The following is a 20,671-nucleotide window of genomic DNA, read 5'->3' as shown; positions in this document are numbered from 1 at the left end:
CAGAAAGCTTTTACGCAACATTTGACAAGCCATTTTATTGTTTAGTGCTGTGTAAAATAGAGGCAAGACCACTTTTTTACAGTCCAAGTGGTAACCTTGGAACCCATTTGTGAACCCATCTACGCATGGCAGATAAAAGGTGCTACAGAAGGTCGCACTTTAAGCCTTCCTCACATTCTACACTTGATGGGACTCCACCCCAAAAGCATGCTTTGGTTATATTACTGAATGTGATCAAGACACGGTCCAATCCTTAAGTTCTTAAGGCTTTAACTTTTGAAAAAACCATCCCTAACATTGCATTGTAGCTTTGAATCTCCCTAAAAGATTCAAAGATTTTGTTCTTGCTTTCTTTCACTGCTTTTAACTTTCTAACACTCTATACTAAGGACATTTAAGTGCACTGTTGGGTCCCTCATTGTTCCAGTGAGGAACAGTTGCCACCACCAGACCTAGACCACCTTCCAGACCCTTTGGACAACGATGTAAGCTGCAATGACCAAGGGTTTCAGTGTGCCTTTAATTGCGTTACAAGTATTGGAAGTAATTTGAGAAGTTAATGCAAAAACAAAGCAGTATTCAGGTCCCAATATAGCAAAAGGATTAACCACCTGCTTAATGTTAATTAACCTCAGGGGAACTCCTTGTGTACTTAAGAGTTTGTTATCTGCTTCAGCGCTTTGCAGCATCAAGATGCAAAGCTGGCAGTGGATTCCTTCCCATGGCTTGCCATCAGACCCAGAGCTGCAATGAGACCACATGGCGGTCAGGCCACAGTGCTTCCTCGTACAAGAGCTTTTGAGTGAGTTTTGTCTATAGAACATCTACCCCAGCTTTAACCACTGGACCTGGGTCTCCAGCAGAGCTCCTGCCGTCCCCATCCCACCAAAGGGGCCACGACCGCTGTGAGCATCTCCCTCCCATGCAGCTCATGAGCTCTGCGACTTCGCCAGCCTGAAGGCAACAATGAATCTCAAGGTGTTTTTTTTAAGGACAAACCACTTTCCAAAACTGCTAAGAAAAGAGCAAAATAGGATTGGAGAGGTATGAAGAGGACAGAAGGATGGTCCAGCCACTAAGACAGGACAGAGACAGGGTTGCCAGCACTTAGACGGGACTTTCCACCCAAGAGCTGGCTGGTGTACCAGAGCAGCAGGTAGGCGGTAGAGAAGGGAGGGCAAAGAAAAGTATAGACCCAATTCCTGGAAAAACGTTAGAACAAAACATTTAACAATTGCTAAGTACTGATAATTAGGTGATATATACCCAGCGAACACTGCCAAGAATAACTTCCATGGACCAATCTAATATCGTTCTGTGACAAGATAACCAACCTAGCAGACAAGGAAAAAGACACACGTGCGATATATCTTGACTACAACTCTGGCCAGTGTCCCGCACGATATCTTCACAAGTAACTGAAGGAAAAACGGTCTAGATGAAGTCAGATTAAAATTAAGCACTGACCCAATGGTCCCTTGAGCACGCCTAGAAACATTGCACCTCTGGAATATGAAATTACCCCTACCCTTTCAAATCTGGCATTTAATGTCCAGGGCACAGTAAGGTTAATAAAAGCAGTGTTAAAAATTTCCTGGCTTGTGGCATTTTAATTCAAACTATTTGAATACCCTGACCTCTATGCCTCTCTGTATACAGCAGGTTTTGTTCATTTTCCCCATGAAGAGATGCTTTTGGGAACATGGGTTGAACATGGTAGGGAGTGCATGTTGCACACATCAAAACTGTAAGAATTCAGGGTTTAATCACTACTGCTGTACAGTGTTTGGTCCCTTTTTTTCAGACATGTCACACTACATTAAAAAAAAAAAAATCTTTTGAAGTAATTTTAATATTTTTCATTTCTCAGGTTAAAAAATAAAAACAAAAAGAAAAAACCCAACAACTTTCTACTACCTACTTTCCAACTTATCCATGCAACACCAATGCACAGCTGAAGCCCAGAAAAGCCCCTACAAGGAAACAGGGGAACACTTGGTTTTACATGGATTTTTGGGAGCAGAACGAGGATATGAGATGCAGATGCTTCTGGAGGAGGTTGTAACCCACAACTGAAGAGCAGGGACATAGCTTACACCTCCACCTGCCACTCCTCACTGTTCTTCAGTGGCTGTGAGATGACACCATCAACCCCCAAAACTACTATACTCCAAGTAATCCTGGTGGTCTGCCTTGCGACACACCTTAGGGTGCTCCCCAGCTAAGGCTACAGAACATTTGAGTTTTGCTAAGTGTGACCTCTCTTTCCTCCCAACAATTTCCGATAGAAAAAAAAAATATTAATAAAAAAGTACACTTGCTTCCCGCCCCCCCCCCCCAATAAATCCTGGATATCCAGCAACAGTACTAAAAACAGAGTTTGAACCAGAGTTGTCTGACATGCAGGAGACCCAGGCAAACCAAATGCCCAAAAAAACCCTGCCTCTGGAATTCCTCCCAAAACTGCTGCAAACAGAGCCTGCGGATCTCTCTAATTAGGCTGGTCAGCAAGGGGCAACTGCCGCACGGCCCGACAATGGGCTCTAGGTCCATCCATCATCGCGTCAGCCCAGGGCCAAGGGAAGCACCTTCAAGTAATTAATCTTTTCCAGCCTGGGGAGCGCATTCGGATCGAGCATGGAGGAAACACAGCCAAGATGGACAGACAGGTATTAGGACAGAGGACACCCTCTTGGTAGTATCACCCTTTATCAAAAAAAACCAACAAAACCTGAGCCCCCCCTTTTCTTTGCTCTCTTTCATGAAATTAAAGATTTCAAAAAATGAAGTCCCCAGTGGTTCTTTTTTTCCCCATCCCACTGTACGATCACTTGCTGTGACAAGCCTCCAGCTCCTTGGGTGAGCTGAGGCTGCCGAACCTACTTGTTCTTGGTATGTGACTTCCATGCCAATGTATTACCAAAGGGCTATTAAGTAGTGCCATCCCCATCACCTTTATTGTTGAAGGATCTCAGGGTTTTCTGCTGGATGCCTGAATATTACCTCTGGACCACACGCTACCATCAGATAGTAACTATCTGCAGGGATGCTGGTACCTGTTTTTATTTATTTATTAGATACAAAAAGAAGAAGAGGTTTAGAGAACATGCAGAACGTGTCCATGAGGGTCTGCCCCCCCCTGTGAGCAGACATACGTATGCCGGCAGGAAGGCCACGCTCTTTTGTTCCAGCCATACCATGATCTAATACAGCGGGCAGTTTTTCTTAGCAAGCCAGTCATCCGTCTTTCAGAAGCAGGAGGCAGACGATTACGGTTGCATTACCCTCTCCTGACACTTAGTTAATGACAATATTTGGGGATACTACAACAAAAGACATCCGGCATGTGTTACTCAGTCTCCCATGGCAAAGGGGCATGGGGAGCTACACAGGTTCAGATGTAACATCTCTGGCTGAGACACACAGAAAGAAGAAAAGTTTCTCCAAGTTGCCCTTGGCCAACGCAATCAGGTTCCTCCCCATGCAATCCTTTCCACAGGGATGCCCAACCAAGGGACCAACTCGGTATTTAGCAAGTCCGCAAACAATTTTGGCTTGCTGAAAAAATCAACCCTGGAGGACCTTGGAGACCATTGCAATGCCACCCAAGATGATCTGTGCACGCATGGAGGGGAAGCCAGCACTCAACTCCAAGACTTAAGCCAACATGTTAACAGGCTCCGGCCGGGCAGCCGGCAGACTGTGGCTGTCTCAAGAATGCTGATGTTTCTACATCAGCTGCTTTTTGCAATCCACTGAGGGTGGCTTCAGCGTCACATCAGTAATGGCCAAACAATGGGCAAGCTGGGCACAACAAGGTATCTCTTCAAATATTTAGAAATTGCAAGTGTCTTGAATTATTCTGTGCATTTGCATTAAAAATGGTGGTCCTTTCATACAGCACAATAAGTATTCATGTTTTTTCAACCTAAACTACAAAGGACCGAGATTCATCGTTTGTCTAGTCCACATTTCAATTCTCTTTTCTTATGGTTCTTTCATTGTGCTTAAGTATCCCATTCTTCCTTGCTTTTATGCCTTTAATTTTGCCTCGTAGAATAGCCTAAAAACCACTATTTACAACTGAACAGACAACTCACACTTACTTCAATACCTTCTCCCTCTTCAAAGAAAAAAAATCATAATTACACCCAAACTTGTAACAAAACACAAAACCAAGAGAAACCTCTATGCTTCTTTTATATTTCCATCCAGGGGGAACAGCTATTCGCAAAACAACGAAATGTTTCCTGAAGAACATTTGCAACCCTCAAAACTTGAAAACTAAATCAGGCTGCCTTAATGAACAGCCCAGTCGAAATCGAAGGCAATTGAAGAGAGGGGTGATGTACTTCTCTGGTGCAAAGCAGTAACGCAGCCCTTTGCCATGTTACAAGATCCCCTTTCCTGATGCTTCTGCAGAAGTCTGAACCCTGAGTCATGTCCATACCGTAGCCACTGCAGCCTCACCCTGCAGCGCAAGCCAGACCCAGGACCAAAATTAAATGCAAGAATATGCTCCAGCTAACAAGGCTTGCTGAAAGCCAGACGAGATTAACCCAGATCTGGCCCTACAGCAATTGCCCATCTGGACTGGGATCTGGCACACATCTGGGCAGCTGGAGATGTGGTCTTATCTGCCCATGCCCACGTGGGCTGGCCACTCAAACAGCAGCTCAGAAGCGGGCAGGATGAGACCTACCTTACACCTCTGTGCACGAGCCAGCCCCACATCAAGAGGGACAACCGTTGCGCTACACAGTGTTCTTCTGGCGAAGGATGCCTCCTACGACTTGCCTGTGTCAAGAAGGGGACACAGCAGAGTCACCGCCTTCAACACACAAAAGCAGGAGGTTATAATCATTAGCTGCGCTCCATGTTATGACAGTCACATTATGAATTTGCTTTTATGAAACGCAGCTTTGACTTGCACATTTGGGACCATTTCAGATACACAGGTTGACACCTGGATGCTTTTTTCTTTCTACTTTAGCATTTTAGACTCCTTTGGGGCAAGGAGGGAACAGATAAGGAAATCACATCTGGTCTTCACTTAAAAACATGCCACAAAAATAGAATCCACAGTCATTTGGAAGACACTGTTTATGGTTTCAGCATTTCCTGAGCCAAGTGTTTGACCCTGTTGCCACATCTGAGCACATTTCCCAGATTCAAGCAACCTCCACAGCAGTAAAGTAACTCTCTGTGGCATTAGAGCCCACTGCCCTTTGCACATCTTCCCATCTACTCCCATCATCTGTGTGCCTACAGCCAGCCACAGAGCAACCATTTGGACAAACTTCTTGCAAAGGTGCTGGGTAGATGAGGAAAGTCATGAGCAGGTCTAGAGAATATGCTACATTCTTCTTGTAGTCCCCCAAAATACCTCCAAAATCCTCATCAGCGCTGCTCTTCCACGTTGCAGCCTCAAGTCCTGAGCACAGTATGATGTGGTACCTCATCATACAAATCGAACCCAACAAGTTTGGTTTTCACCTTTGAAAAATCATGATCGGAAATGACCTCTGGAGAGAGTGTGGTATTTATATATCAGCCACGCTGAACATGAGCAAGTAAAACTTCAGTCCCCAGGGATCCAAGTGGAATAAATTACAGCAAGGGATCAATACTTTACCGAGAGGTTGATAGCCTTGTCTCGAAGGGCCTCCAAATGGATTTCTGCTCCCAAATCCACTCCCATCAATGGATCCATAAGACATTTTCTAGATAGCAATGGATGTGGGATTATACTTCAAACCTAAGAAAACATAGGAAAAGACAGATACAACACTGTTAAAAGTCAGTTAAACCCCAGTATTCTAAGAAAAAAGGAGGAAAAAAAAAAGGCAAATGAAAAAATACAGGACTATCTCCAAACTTCAGGATACCTACCTACAGAAAAAAAGCACTAAAATCCAGGTGTCCTGGACTACAGCTGATCTCTTGGGGGCAAACAAGTCATTTGACCTCCCCGTGCCTTATTTTCCCCAGTGATAAAGTGCAACCATTTATCTGTTTCAGCCACGGCAAGACTTTTAATTCCTCGCTGTTCACAAAGTGCTTTGAGATCCTGAGCTGGTAGGCAAAGACTAGGCACTCGATCAAAAAAAGGTAATGCTGTCTTCTGGAACATTACCACTATGCAGCTGGCTAGGAGTCTATCCATCATACTGCAGTCTTGATGAGCTCTCAAAAGAGACAGTTTACTGCTATATTATAAGCTCCTGGGCCTCTAGTATAAATATTGGAGCCAGAATTATTTTTCCTTGCTGGTTTGGGGGGGAAAAAAAAAAAAAGAAAAAAAAAGCTGCAAGGCCTAAGGTATTCACAGCAGAATGAAATCAATGCAGCACTGTCAGAGAAAGACTACTTCTTCCCCATTCCTGTCCACAGGCATTGTCCCACCATGGGCCCCAGATACCCTCCAGCATACCAGCAGGGTCCCAGGACTTTGATATATCAAAAATAGTTCAACCCTAAGTCATGGAGATGACGATGGAAAAGAAACAGAAGAGATAAAGGTGCTGCATCCATTGGGGCATGATACAGTACCAAACCCAGCTGCTGCTTCCTTACTCCAAGACTATGAAGAAATGCCCCAAACAAGGAAAATCTGAAGGCTGAGGACAGAGACTTACTCCCTGAAAAAGGCAGAAGACAACGCTACCTACTGGGTAGCCCTTCATCAATCAGCGATGCAGTGATGCTGCAGGATAGCGGCATGGGAAAGTCCAGTGGAGAGGACACATTGGCGTGAGATGACTAGGAATACCACCTGCCCTCCATGTAGGGAGTTGCTCTGTCTTATGAACATCACTTTTTAACTGAAGGACAACCAAAAAAAACTGGGCCAACAAACCACCCTCTCCAACAAGCATGTGCAACCCCTTCAGCACGATGGCAGAATCATGGAATGGTTTGAGTTGGAAGGGACCTTCAAAGGTCATTTAGTCCAACCCCCCTGCAATAAGCAGGGACACCTTCAATGAGAACAGGTTGTGCACAGCGCCGTCCAACCTGACCTTGAATGTTTCCAGGGATAGGACATCTACAGCCTCTCTGGGAATCTGTTCCACTGTCTCACCACCCTCATCGTAAAAACATGTCTGCCTTAGATCTAGTCTGAATCTACCTTTTCTTAGTTTAAAACCATTACCCCTTGTCCTATTGCTACAGGCCCTACTAAAAAGCTTGTCCGCATCTTTCTTATAAGCCCCCTTTAAGTACTGAAAAGCTGCAATAAGGTATCCCCGGAGCCTTCTCTTCTCCAGGCTGAACAAACCCAACTCTCTCAGCCTTCCCTCATAGGAGAGGTGTTCCAGCCTCCGAGCATTTTCGCGGACTTCCTCTGGACCCATTCCAACCGGTCCATGTCTTTCTTGTACTGAGAAAACTGTTGGGGTGTAAGGCTGGATGTTGTGAGATGCAGTGCTCTGTCCTGGGCTTGGATAATCAAACTGCACATGGCCTGGACCAGCCACTTTCCCTTTGACATGCAAAAAACTGGGAATGGCCTCCAGTTTGTATGAGCTTCTTGACACAGGGCCCCACGTCGCATGATGTCCCGATGTATGCATTGATAGATACCTCAGCAAAGGGCTGAAATCTCTTTTGGGGTGCACTAACACAGCGCTGTACTTGCAACTATTCCTTTGGTTTGTCCTCCACGGAGAGCAAAGCACCAGCAATTCCCAGTTCTGGACTGTACTGGAACAGTCTAGTGGTCTCAGGCACCTCTTGTACTTCATTCTCCTTTTTTCTTTCAAAGTTTCAAAACCAAGCAAAAAATTACTGCTGAGATTCACCAGACAGGGAAGCTCTAAGACTAAAGAAAATCACTCAGCATCCTCTCTTAATTGGGCCAGACACATAAAAGAGGATGAAAGTGCAACTGCCTTGAGAGAACAAGGGATAGGAGCTAAATCCATTGAAAGTGGAGAATATCCAGAGTACAGCTTCCCCACCCAGCCTCAGTGTACCACATACACACATAACTGGCATCTGAGGCTGCAGGTACCCCTAGGCCATAAATCCTTCATTTTAGGAAAACAGCCTTCAGTCCAAACCTACGGCAGCAAACCTGCAATAGCCCAAGCAGCCAGAGAGAGGATGAGTGCATGTATTTGCGTGTACACTGAGGAGACAGAAAATGAAGTAAACAAGAGGGAAAGTTAAAAGAAGCCATCTGCGAACTAAGGGTTTCCAAGACACTCAACAACACAACAGTCGATCATGTCAAGAATGTAAAACTATAAGCACCACAAAAATATAACATATCATGTCTTGATGGAAGTTCTTCATCACAACCACTAAACACTACAAGAAACAGATGAAGATTCACTTGGGAATTCTGCACTGGACTTGGGAACAAATCTTGCCTCTCCCAGGTCTCAGGTTAGCCCACAACTACCCCAGTAAAACAACCTCCATTGCAAAATGCAACCCAAGATCTAGCAAAACTCTTACCTGTGAAAATAAGGGCACATAGAAGATAGTTACAAGAAAATTCCTGGGCAGGGATAAGGAGTTATCTTATTTTCTTTAATCTGTAGCCACGCTGGGAGGTAAGACCACTGTAAGCAGGGAAGTGGGACAACCAAACAGCTTGAAAACAGCCTCTATCCAGAGGTTGATCCCGACCCATCCTTTCTTTTTAGAGATAGGCAAGTGGAAGCGTTTGCTGCCACAACTTCCCCAAGGCCACATACAACAAACGTGGAGTGAAAGTCTACACCATGTTGTAAAATGACTTGATTACAACCGGGCAAGTGTTTCTTTGGCAAACAGTGAATGCATCTATTTTTACCCCAACAGAGTGGTGTGAAAGGGGGAGAGAAGGAAGGCTTTTAGAGCACTCCAAATGCTTCATGTTGATTTATCATTTTCAAAGCATGCTTCCATTTTAAAACTTTTTCTCCCTGTAACGGAGAAAAAAAAGAAAGAACTGGAAATGAAATATTTTGTTTTAGTTTAACCAGCCTTTTTAGAAACAACCACCTCCCACCCCATCCTACTAAGCCATTGAAATATCCCTTATTCACACAGCTCCGGAACCACACTCCTACCCCACAGTAATATATTTACAGGAAAATTTAAGAGCAGATCTAAATGCCTTTAATTTGATTGGCAATAAAAGCATTTCCCTCCCCATCCCCATGGCACCTCCCAAGTCTTTTGTCTACTGCTCCTCAGGGAGACTTGTCCAATTTACTGTGAAGGCAGTTTGTACAAATTGGAACATGCATTGCCTAACATACTAGATACAGAAACAAATTAAAAAAAACCAAAAAGAAGAAAAAGAAAAAAAAAGGATTTTATCACAGCTTTATCCTCATTACCTAAAATACAAATGAAGGAAGAACCATACCCAGGACATCCATCCTGCCAGAGGCACGAATTTGTATTATATAATTATATATTGACATGTAACTACAGAATATACAAAGCAAGAAGTATAAGTCAATCATGCAGTGAATATAATGCTAGGATGCAGGACCTCAAGGAAAGGGTTGGTCCATGTTTCTTGAGTTGGGAAGGATACTGGCAGGCAAAACCAAGCAGGCAAAATTATTTAAAGTTTCCCTACACACATCAGTCTCCATTTAGAGGGACATTCAGATGGCCAGCATTATTAGCAGTAGGAATGAAAGGTGAGATTTCACCAGGGAAGAATTAGTCTAGAGAGCACTTTAGGCAAGTTAGATGTTTTTAAAGTTGAGTTTCACTGAGAAAGACATGAGTATACCGGAAAGAAATGGAAAAGGAGGACAGACATGGACATATTGGAGTGAATACGGCAAAAGGCCATGAAGATGATTAAGGGATGGGAGCATCTGATATATGAGGAGAGGCTGAGGGAGCTGGGACTATTCAGCCTGGAGAAGAGAAGGCTCGCGGTGGTTAGTGACTTGTATAAATATATAATAGGATGAAGTAAACACAAAGGAGCCAGATTCTTCTTGGTGGTGCTCAGTGACAGGACAAGAGGCAATGGGGATTGAAATATGGGAAATTCCACTTAAAAAAGAAAAAAAGCTGTTTGTTTTGTTTGTTTTTTTATGATGAGGGTGGTCAAACACCAGCACAGCTCTTGCAGAGAGGTTGTGGAGTCCCAATCCTTGTAGATACTCAAGCCCTGACTGAACATGGGCCTGAGCAACCTTCTGTAGATGACCTCCAGAGGTTCCTTCCCACCTCAGTGATTCTGGGATTCTGCAATTTTCCTCCTATGATGCCTGAAGCAGCTCGAGAGCCAGTCATAGCCCCCTTGGTAGACCAGAGGACCCTTACTGTGCCTATTTACTAAATGGGTGGAGAAAGGAGAGTAAGAAAATTGCAAACCCATCAGCTTCATTTCTCTCTCCCACAAAAACATTGGAATAAATTCACTGAAAGTATCTGATGGTAAAAAACAGAGTAACAGCCAGCACAAATTTGGCAACAAGTCATATCAAACCAATGTTAAATTCTTTATGCAACAAATTAGCAAGCAGTGGAGTTAGAAGAAAAACAGTAGATATTACAGCTTTATGCTATTAGGGGTTTCCTTGTGTAGCAGAAGAAATGGACTGTAGGTGCAGGTGAATTTTTTTTAATTAGAAAAATGCTCCCAGTGGACTGTTTTCATAACCGAAGAAGAAACTGTGTGGGGTCCACCAAGCTCTGCTCTCTGCATTTGTATTTTGAGCAGTGAGCTGGATGATGGAATGGGGATTAGTCTCATTAAACACACACACGACACCAAATAGGGAGGTTAGATGACAGCTTCAGCATTCAAAACAATCCTAACAAACCAGAAGTGATGCTTGACAAAGGAAATAAGAAGCTACATAATTTGGGTCAACTGCAAGGACCTGAATTTAGAAGCAGCAAACAAGTGCATGAATGGAGGATGGGGAATAACTGCCCAGTGCTACAGAGAATCATAGAATCATTTAGGTTGGAAAAGACCCTTAAGATCATCAAGTCCAACCATAAACCTAACACTGCCATGTCCACCACTGAACCATGTCCGTAAGCACCATGTCTACACGTCTTTTAAAAACCTCCAGGGATGGTGACTCCACCACCTCCCTGGGCAGCCTGTTCCAATGTCTGACAACCCTTTCGGTGAAGAAGTTTTTCCTAATATCCAATCTAAACCTCCCCGGCACAACTAGAGGCCATTTCCTACCGTCCTATCGCTTGTTAGCAGGGAAAAGAGACTGACCCCCACCTCACTACAACCTCCTTTCAGGTAGTCGTAGAGAGCGATGAGGTCTCCCCTCAGCCTCCTCTTCTCCAGACTGAACAACCCCAGCTCCCTCAGCCACTCCTCATCAGACTTGTGCTCCAGACCCCTCACCAGCTTCGTCGCCCTTCTCTGGACATGCTCCAGCACCTCAATGTCCTTCTTGGAGTGAGGGGCCCAAAACTGAACACAGTATTCGAGGTGCGGCCTCACCAGCACCGAGTACAGGGGCACGATCACCTCCCTGCTCCTGCTGGCCACACCATTTCTGATACAGGCCAGGATGCCGTTGGCCTTCTTGGCCACCTGGGCACACTGCTGGCTCATATTCAGCCGGCTGTCAACCAGCACCCCCAGGTCCTTTTCTGCAGGGCACCTTTCCAGCCACTCGTCCCCAAGCCTGTAGCGTTGTCTGGGGTTGTTGTGACCAAAGTGTAGAACCCGGCACTTGGCCTTGTTGAACCTCATCCGGTTGGCCTCAGCCCATCCATCCAGCCTGTCCAGATCCCTCTGCAGAGCCTTCCGACCCTCCAGCAGATCAACACTCCTGCCCAACTTGGTGTCATCTGCAAACTTGCTGAGGGTGCACTTGATCCCCGCGTCCAGATCATTGATAAAGATATTAAAGAAAACCGACCCCAATACTGAGCCCTGGGGAACACCACTTGTGACCGGCCGCCAACTGGATTTAACTCCATTCACCACAACCCTTTGGGCCTGGCCATCCAGCCAGTTTTTTACTCAGCAAAGAGTGCACCCATCCAAGCCATGAGCAGTCAGTTTCTCTAGGAGAATGCTGTAGGAAGTGGTGTCAAAGGCTTTACTGAAGTCTAGGTAGACAACATCCACAGCCTTTTCCTCGTCCACTAAGCGGGTCACCTTGTCACAGAAGGAGATCAGGTTAGTCAGGCAGGACCTGCCTTTCAAAAACCCATCCTGACTGGGCCTGATTGCCTGGTTGTCCTGTACATGTCGCGTGATGGCACTCAAGATTATCTGCTCCATAACCTTATCCGGCACCGAGGTCAGGCTGACAGGCCTGTAGTTCCCTGGATTGTCCTTCTGGCCCTTCTTGTAGATGGGCATCATATTTGCTAACCTCCAGACAGCTGGGACCTCCCCTATGAGCCTGGATGACTGATAAGTGATGGAAAGTGGCTTGGTGCGCACTTCTGCCAGCTCCCTCAGTACCCTTGGGTAGATCCCATCTGGCCCCATAGACTTGTGTGTGTCTAAGTGGTGTAGCAGGTTGCAAACCATTTCCCCTTGGGTTGTGGGGGCTTCATTCTGCTCCCCACCCCTGTCTTGCAGCTCAGGGGCCTGGGTACCCAGAGAACAACTCGTCTTACTATTAAAGATCGAGGCAAAGAAGGCATTAAGTACCTCAGACTTTTCCTCATCCTTTGTCACTATGTTTCCCCCCGCATCCAGTAAAGGATGAAGATTCTCCTTAGCTCTCCTTTTGTTGCTAATGTATTTATAGAAACATGTTTTGTTGTCTTTTACGGCCATCACCAGGTTAAGTTCTAGTTGGGCTTTGGCCCTTCTAATTTCCTCCATGCAAAACCTCACAACATCCTCGTAGTCCTCCTGAGTTGCCTACCCCTTCTTCCAGAAGTCATAAACTCTCTTCTTTTTCCTGAGTTCCATTCAAAGTTCTCTGTTCAGCCAGGCTGGTCATCTTCCCCGATGTGCTTCTTCTCCTGTGCCTTTAAGACTTCCTTCTTGAAGAGTGTCCAGCCTTCCTGGAGTCCCTTGCTCTTCAGGACTGCCTCCCAAGGGACTCTGTCCACCAGGCTCCTAAACAGGCCAAAGTCAGCCCTCCAGAAGTCCAAGGTGGCAGTTCTGCTGACCCCCCTCCTTATATCTCCAACAATCAAAACCGCTATCATTTAATGATCGCTATGTCCAATACAGCATCCAAGGATAGAGGGATGCTGTAGACTGCAAGCTGAACACAAATGCGTAATGACGTTTCCTGTAAAAGTAGCAGACATCATCATGGGATGTATAAATACGATTACAATCTTCTAGACAGGTGAAGTAAACCTTTTGCTTGACCCCACACTGCGAAGTCCTCAGCTGTAGGCAACAAGCTCCAGCAAAGCTTTTGCCAGATAGTGAAGAGAGACTAGAGGGAACTTGGAGACTGACAACAGGTCAAGAAAACATGACTTGCTAGGAAAGACTGAGTAAATGGGGTGGCTTTGGCTATAGAAGGGAAGATTGATGGGAAAACTTGAGCCTTCAGATCTGTGCAAAAAGACAGGGAGGGAAATATTCTCTTCATTCTTGTTGGACAAGACAAAAGAATAGCTCTAAACCAAAGCAGGAAAGATGAAGTGAGACATTGGGAGAGCCTATGAAGAAGGACAGAGCACCTCTGGGAACAAGCAACATGGGGAAGGTCTTCTTACACCTGGAGGTGGTAAGACTGGCCCACACTGGTCAGGGGCCACTACTGGGTCCAGTCCTGTTTAACATCTTCATTAATGATCTGTATGATGGGGCAGAGTGTATGCTCAGCAAGTTTGTTGGTGACACCAAACTGTGAGGAGTGGTTGATACACCAGAGGGTCATGCTGCCATCCAGAGGGACCTGGACAGGCTGGAGAAATGGGTCAACATCATGGAACAGTTGAGAAGACCATCTAGGCAGACCCCCACTGCTCAAAGAAGGATCAGCTAGAGCAGGTTGCTCAGGATTGTGTCCAGTCTGGTTTTAAATATCTCCAAGGATGGAGACGACACAACCTCTCCGGGAAACCTCTGCCATTTGACATCCATAAACTGGAGTCCCTCCTTGGTATCTAAACAGCCACATCATCAAAGTGCAGGTGGTGGCTGTTTATGGGATGGGAGGAAAGGGTCACACAGGCAATGTGATCTATTGCAAAAGTAGTGGCAGACACAGAACTTCCAGACTCATAACCAACTTCCAGTCTTGCATTTGCATGTATCCCAGGCTGAGCATTCGCTCTTTTCAGGACAGGTCCATCCCATCATAGGGAGGACCTCCAGATTTCTCAGGAAAGAGCATTAGGAACTTGGTTGTGGATTCAGTGGGACCTTCTGGCAGGCTAACAGCCAGCTGAAGCCAAGATGAGGCATCCAGGTGAATTCCTTGCCCTGAATTTCACAGTGAGCTATTGGTGCTGCTGGGCTCCTCACTAGTATTTCTCCTGCCTGGGGAATGGCACTGCTACCACAAACGAGATTGTTTCTGTTTACTGTTCAGCTCCAGAAAAATAAAATCACAGACAGTTTGGATAATAATTACCTGCCATTAATGAATTCAGGGGTGGTGAGAGCAACAGTACTCTCATTATATTCTCAGCTCTGCCACTGCCTTGCTGATGGAGAAGTGCCTTCACTGGGGTCTTCAGAAGTGATGAGTGATGGTGACACCTCCATTTCTGGATGACCAACTGGAGATACATTTTTCTCAGGTTTTTCAACCAGATAAAATCCTTGTACCAACCAGCCTGACCTTCTTCATAAAGAGAGAGCAGATCATTTCACACAAATCGTCTTTACACATCAACCCCTACAGATTCTGATCAGACCAGGTCACCTCTTTCCATAAGAGCCTCTCTGAGGCTCCAGTTAATGAAGGATCAGCGCCAGCCACTCTGTTAGGAGAGCTGTGTCTTATCGCCTCTTGAACTTTGCTGTTTGATCTCTCTGTTGCCTCTTAACCCTCCCTCAGATGAACTAAACAGATTGATCCCCTTTCATTTCTCACTAGCAGACTTGTTTACCAGCACACACAAATCACAAGAAGAAGGGAGAATACTCATGTTTTCTTGCTTTCCATACAGCTGCCTCCATTTCCCTGCCTGTAAAATGGATAGACAGATATAGAGCCCTCCTTTTTGCAGGGTACCAGGATTAACTTGATTAATATGGAAGTTTTTTGAAGCCGTGAGATGAAAGACCATAATTGCAAAGCACACTGCTTTTCCAAATCCCCTCTAACAGACTCGACTCTGTCATCCGTGTCACAGACATGCTGCTTTTTAGCTTCTCTTCTCAGGGATTTTCTCAATTATTAAACCCAAAACTCAATAAACCTTTCTGCTGTTCACCTGGAAAAATGCCCCTTTCCTCTTTCTCAGAGAGCCTGAATTTATGCACAAGCTCTGCTGCTGATGCACTTTGTTTTTTTTTTTTTTAATCAATGGTTTTAACATTGAGTTGGTGTAATTGCACACATCCCCGGGTGCTCGCTGAGCCTCGTAACGCGACTGTCAGAGGTCAGTCTGAATAGCTGTAGGGGATGACTTTCTTCCTTTTCAGAATGTGCCTTTGAGGTAATTTATGCTTCTCTGGATCTTTTGTGATGTTTGTAATATTAACTTCGTGTTCTTGGGTGGCTTTGGGCAGGCAAGGCAAGGAAGCAGTGCTCAGGAGCTGAAGAAGTGACTGGCAGGAGAGCGGTCCAGTAGCGATGCCCTGCATGCAGTGGGGCCGGGGATGCAGCAATACACATGCTTCCTCCCACTTTGCTTCCCAATTAAGTTTTAATGCTGATGGAAGGTCCTTGGAGAGTGAAGTCATCTCTGTCCCCATGGCCTGAGAAGCACACTGTCTAGTCTAGGTTGACCTGGCACAAAATATGGCAACAACAACAAAAAACCCCAAAACCCAGGACATCGTATCTATAATCAGACCTTGTACCAATTGAATTGGCTTCCAGAAACTTCTAGAGACACATATGTAGAATTTGACAGGCACAACGCCACCTATGACTGTAAACAACCTGATTCAACGCACTGAAGCACGCTCTTGTCTACCCTCCTCCAGCTGAAGTGTACTACAGAGCGAAGCAAACGCCCACAGCCTTAAGGCATCGTGGAGTAGGTACAAAGTGAAAACAGCACAGATTATCTCAGAAACGAGCTGCTTCTGCTATTAGAAGATTTACTAAGAAACAATGAGAAAAATTCTCTTTTTGTATTCTTCCTCGTCAAAGCCTTATTTCAGGAAAGCATCTGATCACTTTCTAACAGATTTAGTTTTTCTTCCCTGTGGTATAGCTGCCATCATAGGTATCTCCAGGAGCAGAGCAGTTTGTCTTGGGAACAGATACTATCAGGATAGTCTGCGAAGTCAGAGATAGCAAGATAAGAAATCCATGACATTTTATGGAGCTATATACTGAGCCACAAATAAAGACAGTTGGTTCACTGTGCTTCTAATTGGGATGACACTAAGAGCTCTGGCTGGCCTCAGCACACTTGATCGCAACCTTCCTTAATCTCGTTTTTCCACTAGCTCAGCAACACTAGTCAAACCCATCAGACCCAGTTTCTTCCTAACCCCTTCTTTCATCAGTCGGTCATCCCCAAGATTTGCAGCTAACAGCACCCATCAGGTACACCAGAACCTTTCCTGTCAATCACAAGGCACCTCCATCCCCACCAAGCTCATGAAGGCTCCAGCTAAGACTTCCTATTGATGTTAGAGGACTTTATGTTGTGTGACAGTCCATTAGATCTAAAGGAGAAGGAAACCATAAGCAATAGAGATGGGAAGGAACAAATACCTGCAAGTCATCTGTATACATTTCACGTTACAGAAGTGTCTGAGTATCAGATACGAAGAACAGAGGTAAGGCAAGAAATCTGGAAGCCTGTTGTGCTCCTTTCATTTCAGTCCCACTTGCCACTTCAATACACAAACTTTTCCTCCACATCAACCTGACTGCATGTCTTCTCACAAAAGAACTGAAGACAGTCTTCAAATCCTACTAAGTGGCACCAGAGACAGGTTGGCCTTAGGCAAATCCCAAGAATAAGGACTAGATATATTTTGTTTAGCTTGGGAATCTCAGATTCATAGACCCCCCATATAAGCCATATAAACTTGAGAGCAGAAGTAGCTACTTAGGGCTGCTAGAAAAAGTCTTCCATCAAAAGGATCACAGATGCCAGGGAAAGATGGATGCCTTCCATCTTCAAAGCAGAAGGCAGCACACACTGAAAGAGTTTGGTTCCCAAAAGCAGCAGCAGAGTGTGATAAATGACAAAGTGATTGAACTAGCAAGGTCAACCCTCAGGACCCAAATATCTTTTCACCTGGAGAAGCAATCAGGTTTCCTTGATACTGAGGTACTTAGATCAAAAGAAAAGAAGGAAGACTGTCTTTGGGAGACCAAAGATGTTTTGGAGTTTACCGCCACTGAGTCATATGTAACATTTTCTACTATTCAACTCCAGGCTATATGGATGGCAGCGCTTAAATGACTTAGTGCCGGGTCACTATTAGCTCAATTTGATCGAGATGTGATGTCACCCTTCCTATTTTTTAAACTGACATTAATATAACGGTTAAACAACATTTTTTCCAGCTCCTGCAGGAGATGATCTAGACATCTTCCAACCCTGAATTTCCCTAGTACAAATGCTCTGAAACAGTGCCTATTCTAATACACCAAGGGTTTTCTTTCTTTTTTTTTTTCTTGCATTGCCTTCTTCTGTTTGCTGATTTATGCCATGTTGTCTACTTTTTGTGAACCTTGCATGTGGAACGATCTTACTTTATCCATATGCTAGACAAACACAGCAGTATTACATATTTCAGTGAGGAGCAAAATTAAATTTCTAGTCAGTTCAGAATCCACGTTTCATCTGGCTTTTCACTGGTTACAAAAGATGAATATTAATGTCTATTCACTGTAAAAAAACAGGGAGGAGGAACACAGAGAAGACAGAACTGGTGTCTAATTTGCTACTGTGAAGTTAAAGTAAACTTACTAATTATAAAAGAGGTACACACATGAATGGACAAAGACCAACTACAACACACTAGGTCAGCTTAACAAAATTAGAAAGAGCATTTATAAATTTATATCAGATTTCAACAGAATAAGGAAAAATACATCTGAGGATGGCAACCAGATTTGAGACCACAGGAACATCTTGATTGACAGACCTACAATGCTTTAGGGGAAGGAGATACAGGGTAAAACGGGACGCATGAATTAATCAAGTAATAGATTCCTAAATCACAGGATCCTGCTCCCAAATAACCCAACATTGCTCATTTCCTATGTTCCACTTCCCAAAGTAGAAATACTGCTATTCAACACACATAAACAGAATATACATCAGCCTAAGTTCTCATCCCCACCAATGTTCACCAGTAGACATATTACAGATAAATCCTGCAGAAGGCTAAATGAGAAACAGCATGGTCTAGTGAAAAGACACAGTACACGGTGGGAAATTCAAGAATCTACTTCTACCTTCGGTAGCGATTCGTCAAGAAACAGAAAACAACTTGGTATCTTCATTTCAGGTTTCCTACCAAGACCATGGGAGATGACAGAATTCAGTTAAGCACGGTGTAAATCAAGTCAACAGATGGATGTGGAGAGGAGAGAATTAAAAAAACCTATCATATTGGCCGTATGATGGACAACAGTCTCTGAAGCCTAATGTCTGGGGGAGAAAAAGATTGGGGGGGTTGTGTTCTGCTTGGGGTTTTTGGTGTTTTTTGTTTTTTTTTTTTGAAGTGGGAATTGAAAGAAACCCAAAGAGATGCTGTGCAGCAGTTTCCAAGTTTCTTTCAAGTGAGAGGTCAGCACTCAGGAACACAAAATGAAACATGTTCAAAAACCAAATGTCAGTGAACGTGGGCAGCCCAGGTCAACCACCAACTCAAGATGCTGAGTCTTGGCAGGAGCCAAAGGGTGGCTCAGGGCATCCCCAGCATGCCCTGGAAGCAAAGGCCACCGTTGAAAAGATAGAAAGAGGGAGCCACAAACCCACGCAACCAAGGTGAGAAATAGAGATATCTGCAAATATTTCAGGGATATAGAGAGTAGAAAATAGTTCAACATGATCCCAAGCAGCGACTAGCTGGAACATGGGCATGAAGCCAACTGCTACGTAACCATCACCTAACTATGAAATCATTAGTCCTTGCCTTCCCCCAAGAATAACCTCAAACAAAGGTCAAAAAAGCACAGTGGCCAGATTTACTTACGCACCCATGCAAAACACCTTAGGAATACCGCATCCAAATAAGTATTCATCGCCTTCCCCCCTTTATACAAATCACCTAGCTCATGAAGAGGCTTGTACACACCACCAGCCTCTGCTGACAAGAGCCTGTCTGACATTTCTATTCCTTGCTCTGCCCATTGTGCTTCTAGGGTTAATCCAACTATCTATCTTCACACAAGACTACAAAAGACTTCCAAACAATGGCCATGCTGTGAGATAAAGTAAAACCAAGTAGCAAAAATACATGTGCTCCAACAATGAGAAAATGCAGAAAGATCCTCAGGATTGCACTGGGTCCTGTGGCCACCCGTCAGGAATCACAGCCTGGAGTCAGCAATGGCTGCGAGCCAATTTTCCTGCCAAATTAAAGTGAAATTGCTGAAAAACCTCCACTGAACCTGCATTGGGCCACTGTACACATTGGAAGAAATAAAAAAGCATGTTCAATTTTCTAACTCATTCACCTTTGCCAAGACCGTCACTGATGGAGAACATGGTTGATCCCTTAATTACTTCACGTGGTTCTTAATATCATACTAATCTGCTATTCATAGGACCCTCTGTCTGTATTTTTAAACCACAACACAATTTCCCCGAGTCAGGAGGGAGAGTGAGCGCCTTGATTAGCTTTATTTCAACGTTCCCCCTCCCCAAATAAAAGCCATCAAAAAATAAGAAGTTTTTAAAGCAAGAGATGCTCCTCAGTAGGTGCAAAGTCACAGGCAGGCAAGGAATTGCTGGGGTTGCTTGTAACAGGGCAACAGGATGAAAATTAAGTAACAGGGACTGAAGAGGAACAAGCAATAGAGATGTTTTTGGCCACACACATTCACCAGAGGGATGCAGCAGAAAAACAAAGCAATAGATTTGCCTAAATCCTCAGAAAATACGCTAACGACCACCCCTCATCGGCCGGGGAGGGGAGCCTCCTGCCAGATCTCCCGCCTGCAGCAGAGCGCGGTAAGGCAAGCGCAGGATCAGCATAGCAGCAGAAAAGAGATTTCACCGTGTTTGAAGGCTTACAGGCAAGGACGACAAGAAAGAGCCCACGAAGCATCTGGATACGTAAATACATGCTGTCAAAGGAGCTTGTCCTCTCCAGACCGGCTCCACTCAGAAAGCATTTGCTGAGGAGACGGCAGAGACAGCTAACAGCACGAGGCAGCCTGCGAAGAGCTAAACTCATCATCTTCCATGCCTTCTTTCACCCTAATGACAGATATATTTTGGGGTACATCCGCCATCATGCTGAGAAAACCGTATCGGTCAGGTCTGCTCTGACACAGCCTCCAATCACTTATGAACCAGAGACGATAAAAAGCCCCGTTTCAGCTCATTTCCCATCTTCAGTATCATTTGCCTCACACTTTGGGACTCCTCCTTCCTGTTGATAAGCTCGTGTAGCACATGATGGCTCCAAAGAGAACCA

At 44.8% G+C, this 20,671-nt stretch overlaps 1 protein-coding gene across 1 annotated transcript in view; it reads right to left on the bottom strand.

Moving 5' to 3' along the window:
* Positions 1-20,671, bottom strand: part of TSNARE1 (t-SNARE domain containing 1) — a 484,504-nt gene that overhangs the window by 383,401 nt on the left and 80,432 nt on the right. The window contains exon 2 of the mRNA XM_059815553.1: positions 5,636-5,758. Coding sequence (XP_059671536.1) covers positions 5,636-5,720 — 85 coding nt within the window. The 5' untranslated portion in view covers positions 5,721-5,758. The remainder of the gene's footprint in view (positions 1-5,635; positions 5,759-20,671) is intronic.

Source organism: Gavia stellata, chromosome 3, assembly GCF_030936135.1.
Source record: "Gavia stellata isolate bGavSte3 chromosome 3, bGavSte3.hap2, whole genome shotgun sequence".
Lineage (NCBI taxonomy): Eukaryota > Metazoa > Chordata > Aves > Gaviiformes > Gaviidae > Gavia > Gavia stellata.
Note: the sequence above shows the minus strand (reverse complement) of the source record. Positions and strands in the feature narration are given on the sequence as shown.